Source organism: Lacerta agilis, chromosome 6, assembly GCF_009819535.1.
Source record: "Lacerta agilis isolate rLacAgi1 chromosome 6, rLacAgi1.pri, whole genome shotgun sequence".
Classification (NCBI taxonomy): Eukaryota; Metazoa; Chordata; class Lepidosauria; order Squamata; family Lacertidae; genus Lacerta; species Lacerta agilis.
Window position 1 is genome coordinate 61,487,779 of NC_046317.1, and position 13,592 is coordinate 61,501,370.

The 13,592-nt window shown below is 44.7% G+C and overlaps 1 protein-coding gene across 8 annotated transcripts in view; it reads left to right on the top strand.

The window, feature by feature from the left end:
* The first annotated feature begins 12,129 nt into the window (after window positions 1-12,129).
* Window positions 12,130-13,592, top strand: part of MAGI3 (membrane associated guanylate kinase, WW and PDZ domain containing 3) — a 124,388-nt gene continuing 122,925 nt past the window's right edge. For 3 of the 8 annotated variants that reach the window (XM_033152973.1, XM_033152974.1, XM_033152977.1), the window contains exon 1: window positions 12,130-12,559. In XM_033152973.1, coding sequence (XP_033008864.1) covers window positions 12,229-12,559 — 331 coding nt within the window. In that variant the 5' untranslated portion in view covers window positions 12,130-12,228. The remainder of the gene's footprint in view (window positions 12,560-13,592) is intronic. The other 5 variants (XM_033152975.1, XM_033152976.1, XM_033152980.1 and 2 more) reach the window with 2 other exon arrangements.

Sequence of the window (13,592 nt, forward strand, 5' to 3'; positions counted from 1 at the left end):
CAGGAAATGAAGGAAACTTTTGATTTGGGGGTGCTGTTCATTTATTTTGGGGACCATTGGGTATTGTGCACATTTTAGAAAATAAAAAGGAAACTACCAAAAAGAAACTCACATCAAAGAAATAGCATAGTCTTCAGTAATCTGCATTCTACAACATCTAGAAAGAAAACTTGACCAATGGTTGTAGCTCAGCTGTTTTTTATATATATTCTGCCATTTACAATAATCTCTGGTTGCTAGTCAATGGCAGTGAGAGGATGCAATCCTGCTTGATTTTTTTTCTGGTCTGTTTACCTACCTATTTAACTGTTAAGAGCAGAATAATTATCCACATTTTAGTTCTATTGCCTTCATTTGCAGCAAGGGTGGCAATTCCTGGTCCAAATCAAGCACCATTCCAACACATTTTTTTTCTGGCCTTCCAGTACCCCACTGGTTTTGGCAGAAGTGGCAAATTAAGTATTTTTTTTTTAAAAAAAAAATAGATGCACCTCTGGGGTGGATGTCTCCCCCTCTCTGTCATCAGACTGAGCACTTGATCCATGGGGAGGGGCTGATAACCTCTCCTTCTCAGCTAACATGTGTGAAACAGAAGAAATAGGGGGGCTGTGTATGTGCATGTGTTAGCAATGGTGAGTCTGGCCACCCGCCCCCTGCCCCATGCAGCTGCCAGTGGATTGGTGAATGCAGCCCTTAAACCAAAGAAAGGCTAGCCACTTCTGCTTCACAGAGTGGTGAATATAGATCTTAACTGGGATTAGGGAAATATTTGTTATATGCTACCAAGCTGCATAAGTTGGGCTGGGTGCATTTCATTTTCCCTGTGCTTTTCATTTTTTCTATAAGACATCTGTTTTTGAAAATTGAAGTTGTTAACTTTTTGCAGCGGCAGGGGGCGGCGGTGCAAGCAGTTAGCCTTGCCTAGGGTGCAAAACAGCTTGGGTTCAGACAGCATGCTAAGTCTAAAAAGTGGGAACTTGGAAGAGGGAGGTACCGGTAGTTGCAAAAACCTTTGTGAGGCCCCTCCCCATTAAGTCCCCAATCTTGCTCTGATCTTAAATCCTGTTGCCTAGCCTGTACAACTCTGTTCCCTACTGGGAACAGGATTGCACAGCCAATGCAGGATTAAGCCCTGTCCCCCGGCCCATCAGCTGACATCACCAGTTTGGGGGAAATGGCCACGTGGCAAATTGAATCCCCTGGCGAGCCAAGATGGGCCCACAGGCCAAAGGTTCTCACCCCCTGTGCTATGCATATCCTTGCCTAGGCTCAGTGTGGTGTAACAGTAAAAAGACCAGGAAGGAGCAAAGTGGCTGAGAGTGCCTCTCTAGGAGCCCACATGCTCATACAGCCATGCTAAATTAAGCCATACTTTGGCTTACTGTGATATGCAAACCTGAGCAGTAAAAAACATTTCTGTGAATATAGTTCACTATTCCTTTATTTTTATATGACAGCTTCCATGTAAAGTATTAGATTTCTGGTCTAAAATTACTCGCTAGTGCATCTCTAATGTCCAAAACTCTTAATACTACAACATTTCAGTCTTCTCACTTCTGCCATGTAGGTGTGAAGAAAGCATATATTTTTTGTGACAGTTATTTTCACATTTGTTGGCAGTCAGCCAAATCCACATGAATGCAGTGAGCCAAACCCGCCTTCGGAGTAACATCATAGATTCAGGGAGAAATTACAACATGAATGTATTTGACTCATTGTGACCACCCGCTCCGACACTCTCATTTATTCCCCCCCCCAGCTGCCCATGCAAGTTTTAAACATTGTTATTTCCTCCTTTCGAGCAGCCCTTATAAAATGATTTTACTACAAGATTAAAATATCATTACAATCTTTAGGCACCTTGTTATGGCAATATTATATGAGGTGAAGAAATGAAGGCACTGCATTGCGTGCCTTGGAAAACAGAAAGACATTATGTACCAGTTCGTCATGGATAAGGTTTTATAGCCATTTCCAAACTAAAAAGAAATTAGACATTTTCTAAATTTGCCTGGATTTATCAACCATGTAAAAGAGCTCAGGGTTCAAAGCTGTTATTGGAGAGTCTATTGTTGTGTAATATAACAAGGATATTGGGACATGAAGTTCAAGAGACGGCCATTGAAACAAAAACTATCGTTGTTTTACAGCAGAGAATGCAGCTCCTTTGGGATCTAAAACAGCTACCTGCTCTTCCTGTTGAGATCTACAAAGGAATGCAAGTGTTTGAACTATCTGATGTCACACCCTTTTATGCCTGCAAACAATAGTGTTATTGAACCTTCCCGATACGTTGAGCTGAACCATTGTGTGTATTCTTAAAACACATGATGTTTTTAAGAGTTCTAGTTGACTATTTCAGGCTTGAGAGGCAAATTTATGTAGGCAGCCACAAGCCACAGGTCCTACATCTAAGAAAAGAAACATAACTGAAAGTGCGTTAAAAGAAAATGTTATTGAGCTGGATCAAAAAATAACGAAGAGAGGACCTAAATAATTGAACAGCAGGATGCATCGTCCGAATTTAAAATAGAGGAAACAGAGAAGTTTTCTGAAAGATGATTTTTCATATTCACATGTATCAAACTGAAATCAGAGTGGAAGGGACAAAGAAGCTATCATCCCGCTCATGTTGTACGACAACACCACCCACATCCCACACACCCTTCAATCTCCTTGTTCAACTCAGACGGCAGTAGGCGCAAGCAGACTTGTTTCTGTACAATAGGAAAATGGCTATGGAGCTTAGCTCTAGATGACTCAAACACATGAGTCAAGCCACGCAGTGTTGCTAATACTTTTACCAGTCACCGCTCCAGTGTCTTTGATTGAGAGCAGCTTGATTTGCAAACATTAGCAGATGACAGTGCTCATCTCCATGCTGTGAAACATGTTCTAATCTAATATCTGCTGTTCAGGCACAGGAGTAAACCAGACTGACTTTGCTGTTAGGTTAGCAACCTTAGTCATGCCTACAAGGGAAGGCAGCCCAACTCACCTTCCCAGGAGAACTTCCTAGTACCAAAAATTGCAATTGGAGAGGAGAACCTATCTGTTGAGGCTTTCCAAGGAACCTGCAACCACACACCACCCAACATTGGGTTTGTTCATATGCTGTGGTAAATGATAGTTAATGCACAGACCACTCCCACTCCCACTAGTGAACAGAAGTAACAAACAATGGTCCCTGGCTTATTGTTATGTCTGAACTGGGGGTCATGGTTTGCTTTGCTCCAAATAAACCATGACCTGTAGTCAAGGTTTGTTCTTGGCTTACGATTAATTATGGTGATATGCAGGGCTTTTTTCAGCTGGAACTCGCTAGAACTCAGTTCCGGCTCCTCTCAGGTGGGCGCCATTGCCATTATAAGAGAATGAGGGAGGTGTTCATGGTGAGTTCTGGCATTTTTTCCCTAGAAAAATAGCATTGGTGATATGCATACACAGCAAGAGTGTCAGTAATTGTAACTATTGAGGAAGGGACACAGAGGAAAATATTCCTTCCTGACCCCCAGTGGTCAAGAACTGAGGTACCAAATAGAACACTATTAATTAATTGGTTCAATTTATTAGCTTACCGTTAACTAAAGTCATATGAGTGACATAAAGTAAAAGCAAATTAAAAATCACAATTACAATAAACAGATTAATAGCCTTTTTATAAATGTATCCAAGGCAGTGAGGGCTGTTTTCTGTTAAAGAAAGGCCATGTCAGATTTCAAACTTCTAAAAGACGTTTAAAATGATTTCCAACTAAATGTGTTAATAGTCCATTTGTAGGCATTAATAGGCAGCCACCCACATATCCCCTATTGTTTCCTGTCAAAACCTGGAACCAATAGATGTTTGAATGGTTCCTAGGCAACTACTTCCAAGTCCCCCTCATCTCCCCACCCCCTTCAATGATTAAGTCACCTGAGAGAAGCTATCACTGGGTTAAGTGTTGAACTAGTGCTGACAGACACTGTGTCTCTTGCTCCTATTGAGTGAGCCTATTAGTAGTGAACTCAATAGACCACTTCCAATTTGTTTTGGTGTCAGGGAATCTCCAAGCTGAGGGCTGTTCATGAGTGGGGAGGGTCTGTTGGAAGAGGAGATGCTCCATTCCCAACATGCTCAACTCTAGGCTTACCTGCTGATGTTTAAGGCTGCATACACATGATATATTTAAAGCACATGTCCCCCTACCCAAATAATTCTGGGAAGTATACTCTGCCCCTCACAGAGTTTCAATTCCTAGCACTCTTAAATTACAGATCCCAGAATGCGTCGAGGAGAAATACGTGTTTTCAATGTATGGTATATATGCAGCCCAAAATTGGGTTTTCTAGTAAGAGCCAATGGCTGCTACTGTTGAGTGATCAAAGAAGGAAGATGAATCCTCACCTTTATTGGTTTTCTTATGAGGCAAGCATATGGTTGGGGATTGGCTGGCTGCCACAGGTGATTGCAAGAGCCTGGGCTAGAAGTAATTAGCCTGTCAGTAATTGCACACTTGCATAATACTGACTTGAAGTGCCTCAGCCTTCATCACCTTCTGGAGGTTGCCACTAAGGCTGGGAATTTCCCTCTCCCTTTGATAGCACTGCTTCAGTGACTGACAGGTCGCACTAATGAACTGCCAATTGCTTTGTGCAGCTATGGTGCAACCATAACATGGTTAATTTTTGTATTAGTTCCCTGCTTCACTCAAACACACCCACACACCAGATCTGATTATTCTTCATATTATCTTTTCCATTTTCCTTCTCCAAAGCTCCAATTATTAAAATATAGGATTAAGCATGTTCTTTTTTCTTAACTGCATTTCATATAGCTGTGACGATTTATGGGAAATAACATAGAAAACCCAAAACAAGAAGATGCACTGACACTATGCTAACTTTGTGTGTGTGCATGTTAAAGGGAACTGACTGAGCGGGGGCAATGGGGAGAGATACTGGCCCTCAAATTGTGTCCAGGCCTTTTAGGGACAGTCTCACATTCTTAGAGTAGCTAATGGACCGCCTCTCCTGTTATGTCCCGGGTAGGACCTTAAGGTCCTCAAATAATAACTTTTTGGAGGTCCTGAGCCACAAGGATGCTAGGTTGGCTTCAACTAGGGCCAGGGACCTCTCAGTATTGGCCCTGACTTGGTGGAACGGTCTGTCACAAGAGACCAGGGATCTGCGGGATTTGGCATCTTTCCGCAGGGCCTGCAAGACGGAGCTGTTCCACCTGGCCTTTGGGTTGGTTTCAGTTTAACCCTGACGTTTCATTCTTTTGGTGTGATTGGTGGGCTACTTAAAAATGAGGCTGCAGTCTAAATTAAATTTTAAATTGTATTTTAATCTGTATTTTAATGAATTGTTTTATGTTTTTGTTGTGATTTTATTGGTGTTAGCCGCCCTGAGCCTGGTTTGACGGGGAAGGGCGGGGTATAAAATAATAATAATAATAATAATAATAATAATAATAATAATATCCATGGAGATATGGGATAGACTTTTCTCTTGAAAGCACTAGAACCAGAAAACATGACACAAATGTAATGTAACCCTTTAGATATAACTCCACATCAAATGCAAATAACAAGCTACAAGACAAACATGGCCCTTTTAAAGTACAGAATCCAGCATTTACACTGAAGTACAAATTTAATTAATTGAACGCATGTCCATAGCATCACTGAGAAAGTTTCCTAGTTAAATTTGAAAAATGTTTGTTCTGTTTTTCAGTTTAAAGTTGAACTGAAATGTCATGGTAGAATATTGTATTGAGAGTCCATTTTTAAGATCCAGTTCAGACATAACCCTAAAGTATGATTTAGCATTCGGAAAGCAAGTAGGTATGAACCTTCCTGATTCCACACACAATAAGAGACAGTTCATAGATTCTATTTTTCTTTTACATCCAAATACAAGATACTTTGGTTTATTCAAGCCAGTCAGATAACAAACTAAGATAAAACTTGTGCCTGTTTATCCTTGTACAACTGAATTGGGCCTGAATATCAGACATCAAAAAACACCGCAAAACTCCTTTCTTCTATATGGTATTCAGTGACTATTGATCATGAATCTGAGAACTATGTAGGTAGCTTTGAGCAAGTGACCCTCACAAAATACCCATTTTAAATGGTAATTACAAATGACCCACCTCTCAAAATGGCTGTGATAGTGAAAAGGTACAGAGCAGAATGGTATTCTTCTCAAGAAGTAAATCCCACTGTGCTCGCTGGGGCTTAAGATGGGGCTGGAAACTCATAAAGCACTTTGCACATTAAAAGCAATTAATAAAAAGTGCCTGCCATAAGATATGTCTGGAATGGGGATCCACATAAGAAAAGTTATATTTGAAATTCGAAAACCATAATTTCAGGCAATACCTCCTGTAATACCAGTACAGTATATAAAATTCTACCTAGCTTCATGTGAACCTGCCTGAGATCATTGTGGGAGCCCTAACAGGTTCCTTCACTGTTGTGGTTATGGTGAATGCCAACTATAGACTGGGCCTTGCCAGTGGTAGGACCCCAATCGTGGAATACTTTTTCAGAAAGGTTTGCCTGTTGTTTACATTGTTATCTTGCCAGTACCATGTAAAGATGTTTTTTAGCTGCATAAGCATTTTGTATAAGATTTTTATGTTCATTTTCTGTTCCAATTCTTAGAAGTTTGTTTTCTTTTATTACTATTGTATTTTTATTGCCATTTTGTTTAATAAGCCACCTGGGAACGATTTTGAAGGTATTATTTATGAGATACGTTTATTTTCCACCATTCAGCAAAAAGTCTCAGGTTGTGTTATATCACAATAAAACAGGAAAATTCAATACAAAAACAATCAATGCATCAAGTAAAACAATTAACAGAGGCTGAACAATAAACAAGAGTTTTCAAAAGCCTGGGTAAAAAGGAAAACTTTTGTTAGTCTTCTGAATACTACCAAAGTTGGAGCTAGGTGCAGTTAGGCAGAAAGTTATGGAATCCAGGAGATGTGGAATGTGGGGCAAGACCAAGACACTTCAATTCTGAAGAAGCCTGCTAGCAGATTTTTGCTGTCAGTTTTCCCTGCTTCATTGTTAACATTGGGTGATAACTGAGGGAATTGAGGGGTGGCTGAGATTTACATAGCAGCCTTCCCCAATCTAGTGCTCTCTAGGTGCCTGTTGGACTCCAACTCCCATCAGCCTTAGCCAGCATGAACAATAGTCAGAGATGATGGGAGCTGGAGTCCAGCAACACCTGGAGAGCACCAGGCAAGGAAAAGACTGTACATAGGAAGCTACTCCATAGCAGGCCAAAGTAAACAAGGCAAAGAAACAAATAATTAATGCAAAGGCACGTTATACTGAGGTGGATTAGTAGAGCTGGACTTGGAATGGTTTTAGCATCTTGTATTGCAAGTCCAGCTGCTCTCATGCCAGGAATGTTGTGTGTGCTTTGTGCCTGACCAAGTTTCTTGCTATTAAAAAATGTGCAGGTATCAAACAAAGGCCTGTTGCTGTGACACTCCTGGGCATGGCAATGGGCTTGAAATGTTGTGGCAGTCAAGCAAGGAGTCGCAATTTCATAAAATAAATATTGAAGGTGGCGGCAGTGAGGTGTGTGTACAGAAAATCTTACATCTTACATTCCTTTCTTTCTTTCCTATATGCTAATCAAATATATCTGAAGAAAAATATTGCATTCTGTACTTTTATTAGAGAGCTGTTAACACAACAATGATTTTTTTAACAAGAATTTATTGGTTTTCCACATCAAAACAAATACAATAGAACAAATACAACAAGAAAAACAAAAATAAAAGAAAATACATACCCACACTGGAACACCAACACTCCATACATTAATTAAAATCTTATTTCAAATCTAATTAAGGGGACTTCCCCCATTCTCTCCTGTGCTTCCAATTCTAATTTACTTTAATAACTTTCTATCTATTTCAACAATACTCATCTCTGAAATTTAAATCAATTAACATCAAAATATAACTTCTTAATACAAAATATAACTTCTTAATACAAATCTTAACTTCTTATATCCTTATCTTTCTCTTATTCCACTAAAACTGCTGCTGGTATTTCTAATTCAAACCTTATATAATATTACACTATCCTTTTTTAAAAACAGTCCAAGTATCTCTTCTCACATCCAAATAAAAAAAAAATTAACACTCTGACTTCGGGGTACCATGATAAGCCATCCTAATTACATCTAAAAAATTTCACCCTACCCCTCTTCTTGCCATTTTTCCTCCCCACCACGGGATCACCCACCAGATTTCTCTCCACCCCTTTTCAAAATATTGTCCAGAATGTCCTCTTTTTCCTTGTATCCAAAGGCCAGAGCATTGTCCAAAAGCATCCTTGCAGAGCTCTTCAGGAAATATGATACATCACCATCCAGCATCTCCATTTCAAACTTCGAGTCATCTTCTAATTGTAATTCCCAAGATTGTTGTTCCTTCATTTCTGGGCTCCCACCCCAGAAATCGGATATAATGTGTCTAAATTCAACCCTGGGCCTCTCACACCAACAGGGTTTTTCTTCTTCTTGGAGTTGCATAGTCACTGTGTCTTGTTATTTAGATATTTCCTCAAGTTCCCTATCAAGGTTCTCCTCCAGTTTAACAAAGTTCTCAGAAACCTTTCCAATTCCAAAAAACTTTTCATCGACATTCTGATTCAACAGTTCTAATTTCTGGTTTAAAAGTTCTAGTTTCAAAAGAATTATCCTTTGTCCTTGGGTCATTCCCGGATCTAAAGTCATTTTAAAAGCGAAACCAAAAATGGCAGAAGTAGGCAGGAAATAACAAAGTTCAGTACTTTTCCATCTTTAAGCCACAAGTTTCAGCCACCATTTCCCCCTAATCAGGGTGCAAATGTTATATTCCACCAACTTTAAGAAATACTTCAAAAGTCTTAATACTCCCCTGACAGGGATTTAACAGATCGTGCTTGTCAAAAAAACTCCAATAGAAACATTGTATCAGCCAAGTGCAGCAGCAGCAGCCAGATACATTGTTATTTTCTTCCAATTTGGCAGGGAGAGGAACGGGCTTCCTTTTGACATTCCTCCCAAAAAGCCAATTCAAATTAGGTAAGAACGATACGCTCATCGCCGGCGGCAGCCACCACTTCGCTTTCCCGACTGGGGCATAGCCTCCACAGCCCCGTGCCGTTGCCCTTTCATTCCTGTGCCCCTTTTACAAGGGGAACCGGAGAAAGGGTCGACACAATGGGGCCAGCTGGAGAGCCCACGCCGCGGGACGCTCGACCCGCGGTTTAACGGAGCCCGCTGTGCGGTAGCGGAGCTCCTAACCCCCGGGAAAGCCAGGGTCGTCTCGCTGCCGAGACAACCCTCGACCGTCGGCAATGGCGCCCTCGCCGGAAGTGAACACAACAATGATTCTTATGGAATTGCATTTGTTTTAATAGAGAAAAGGGAGATTATAAATATATTGGGAAGGGGGAGTGTAGCTGGTGATAGGCAGAAATGTACAAAGGCTAAGTTTCAGAAACTGGCAGCGCAATCGTAGCCCCATTCACTTGCAAGTAAGTCCATCATAATTAAATAAGACTTCTCACAGAATTGTAGAATTGGAAGGTACCCCAAGGATCATCTAGTGTAGCCCCCTGCAATGCAGGAATCTCAGCTAAGGCATCCATGACATGTGGCCATCCAACCTCTGTTTAAAAACACCAGGAAACACCAGGAAGGAGAGTCCATCACTTTCTAAGGGAGTCTATTCCACTGGCAAACAACTTATGCTACCTTAAAAGTTATTCCTGGTGTTTAGTTAGAATCTCCTTTGAATCCAATGGTATGAGTCCTGCCCTCTGGAGCAGCAAAAAAGCTTGCTCCATCTTCCATGTGACAGCCTTTCAGATATTTGAAGATGACTATCATATCTCAATTCTTTCTTCTGCAGGCTAAACATACCCGACTCCCTCAACAGTTCCTCATAATAATAATAATAATTTATTTGTACCCTGCCCATCTGGCTGGGTCTCCCCAGCCACTCTGGGCGGCTTCCATCAAATATTAAAATACATTTAAAATAATAAGGCTTGGTTTCCAGACCCTTGATCATCTTCAAGGTCTCTGCTCTCTCTCCTGATGGTTCTTTATCTTGAGACAGACTTCTGAATAAAAAGGGCTTTGGGTTTTATTGTAATCATGGTAAGCATCCAATATAGTATGAAAAGGAAGCTAGTATGGCTTTTGCCCATTAACTGATTACCAGTTAACTAACAAACTTAGTTGGTCTGTAAGGTGCTACTTGACTATGGCAGACCAACACGGCTACCTACCTGTAACTGCTTACCAGTAAGTCACTGTCCTTGTTCTTAATGGGAACAGGGTACCTTTGAGCACCTTCTGTATTGTTTTTCACCGTTTATGTATGCTATGCATACTTGGGGCGAAGCCCCACTCTACTCTGAATAATTTTTGAGTAAGCACGCATCCGCTCAGGCTCACAGTGTGCAAAGCTGAGAACATGGATTTGGCAGTAAATTCCATTGGCATGTGAGAATTTCCAGTAAAAGTACTTCGGATTTGTTTATGAAGTAGTTAAGCTCAAATACAAGGGCTTATAACTGCACCATTCAAAGCAGCCCACAACCACTTTCCTTTGGCACCAGAGCTTGGGGGGGGGCAGAGGTCAGCAGCATCAGGCAATTGTTGAGGACCTAGCAATTTGGGAGGGCCCCTCAGCCACGGATAAGTAGCTGACACTTTGGAGCAGAAGACACCACTGCTGACAGAGGGGTACCTACTCCTTTCTCTCTCCTACCCAAAGTGAGACTGAGTGGGTGTCAGTTTATAGGAGCAGCCACCTTGATTCTCCCTCTGGTCTGTGGTGGGAGTTGGGCCCAGCTCTGCAGCCCAGAGAAAGTGAGCGGGATAGCAAAGTCACTGTTCCTCAGAGGTTACTGCTCCATCTCCTGCACAGAAGGTTGGGCCGCCCTCTGTGCTCAACACAACTTTGCCAAAAGAAAAAGAAAAGCACATCAACTTTTCTGACCGGATTCTCACCGTTGCAACACTTCATGCATCTGACAAAGTAGACTGCAGCCCACGACAGCTTATGCTGCAATGACTTTTTAATGATTCATTAAGGTGCCACCAGACACCATGGAGCCTAGGGCTTGCCGATCAGAAGGTCGGCGGTTTGAATCCCTGCGACGGGTTGAGCTCCCGTTGCTCTGTCCCAGCTCCTGCCCACCTAGCAGTTCTAAAGCACGTCAAAGTGCAAGTAGATAAATAGGTAACGCTCCTGCAGGAAGGTAAACGGTGTTTCCGTGCGCTGCTCTGGTTCACCAGAAGCGACTTAGTCATGCTGGCCACATGACCCGGAAGCTTTCTGCGGACAAACGCTGGCTCCCTCGGCCTATAGAGCAAGATGAGCGCCACAACCTCAGAGTCATCCACGACTGGACCTAATGGTCAGGGGTACCTTTACCTTTAAGGTGCCACCATACTATTTGCTGTTTGTTGTTCTTTCATGCCTGGCTACCTGCTCTGGAGGAGAAGCCAAGAAGGCAGCTGCCTCTAACTGCTGCCTTGGTTCACTTGGGTGTTTTCCTCTAGATGGCAGGATGGGCCCGATCCAAAATGCCCAGAGGGAGCAGAGACCTCTTGGCACGAAAGGCAGTGGCGAGGCGGAGGAGCCGAAGCCTCTGCCTCCGCCCCTCGACTTGTCCCGCCTCTGGGAGTACTGGGGAAGAGGAAGACCGCGAGGGGCTCCGGCCGTGTCTGCCGCAATTGCAAGCACGCTTCCCGGGTACTGCGAACTTCGACGAAAAAGCCGCTTCAGGTCGGGGTGGCGAGGCCGAGGGTTCCATTGCTTCGCGCCTTCCCTTCCCCGCCGAAGTTCTACGCAAGTCTTGCCGCAAACCCCTCCCCCCTCCCCGGTCCCTGAAAGTTCTTATCTCCTGACGTCAACCCACTTGGCCCCACCCCCCGGAATGTCGGGCGGGGCTTAAGACAACGGCTGGGAGGGGAAGGGAGGGAGCGAAAGAGGTGTGTCCAAGGGGAGGAGGGGGCGTGCTCCTGCCGCCGTCGCTGCCGCCGCCGCGCTGAGGGCGCCAGTTGGGAGGCAGTCGCGGCCGGTGGTGGCCGAAGGAGGCGCGAGTGCGCGCGCGGGCGGTTGGGCTGGCCGGCCGGCCGTGAGGGAAGCTCGGCGGGACCGGGGACCGGGCAGAGCGCGCGCGCGAAGGGGCGCCCATGGTGTGGCCTCATGTCTAAGACGCTGCGGAGGAAGCGCCACTGGCTGAGCAAGGTGCAGGAGTGCGCCGTGTCCTGGGGGGGCGGCCCCGGCCCGGACCCTGACCTCCTGCGCGGGGGCGCCGAGCGCGGAGAGTTCCCTTACCTCGGGGGCCGCCTCCCGACGCTGGCCGAGTCCGGAGGCGGCGGGAGTGGCCCCGTCCTGCTCTCGGGGAAGCCCCCCGCCCCGGGGGACGTGCTTCTGGAGGTGAACGGCACCCCGGTGAGCGGCCTCACGCACCGAGACACCCTGGCCGTCATCCGCCACTTCAGGGAGCCGGTGCGCCTCAAGACCGTGCGGCCAGGTCAGTCGGTCGCGAGAAACGTCCGCTGCGCGCGAGGTGGGAGGGGGGAGGGAGAGGTTAGGAGGTTTCTTTATTTCTCTTACCCCCCCCCTCCTTCCACCACCCTACCCTTTTAACCTCTCGGTGGGAGGGAGAGCCTGGCCTCCCGAGTCGCCGCCCTCGGCTCCACCCAGGCGCACCTGCCCCTCTTCAAACAGCCCCCCCCCCGCCTCGCCTTAGGTCCCTTCCTGGTCTCCTCCATTGTGAGGTTCACCTTTACAAACCCTGTTCATTTCGCAGCCACCCTGATTTCCTTTCTTTTGCTCTTTTCTCCCGCCCAAAACACAGTGCCCTGTCGCCCTCCAGCCTCTACTCTGGGCAGTGTCCTCCTCGCCGTTGCCTTGTTCTGCCAAAGTACGCTTTCCTCCATCCGTTCTCTCCCTTTCCTCCCCCCTTACTTATGTTTTCCTCGTTCGTGTTGGCGCATCTAGCTTTCCTAACCTGCGCTCGTCTTGCCGCCTTATCATGAAGCTATCTTTCTGTCATATCTTCTACCCTTCAGGGCACACATCGCCCTACCTGTGCCACTCGACTTCTGCACTTCCTGGAGCACTCATCTCTGCCTGCCCATTTGGCCTCCCTGTGTCTTATTTATTCCTTGCCTTCTGTACAAGCTGCCTTCCACCACTGTTTTCCCACTGAGGCAAACCTGACCCTGACATATCTTCTCTCTCCAGCCCCCCCCCCCCCCCACATCTGCTAAATCCCTTCCCTGAGCAGACTTGGCCCTTCCTGTTTACTCCAGTATCCACCTTCCGCCCCAGTATTAGTGTCATTATTCAAATGCTTCCATTTGCAAGACCTGCTTTAACCTGGAGAGGGTCCGGCAAGCTTTGTGGTAGCAAAGAACCTCAGCTGGGTTTGTATGTGATTTGTTCCAGTAAGGTCTACTGCTTTGCACAGTGTTAGATATGGTAGTCATCCTAGTACAGTAGTTTCAAGGTGTCTGGCTTTCACTACACTGGATTAATTATTCTTTTACAGATAACAATAT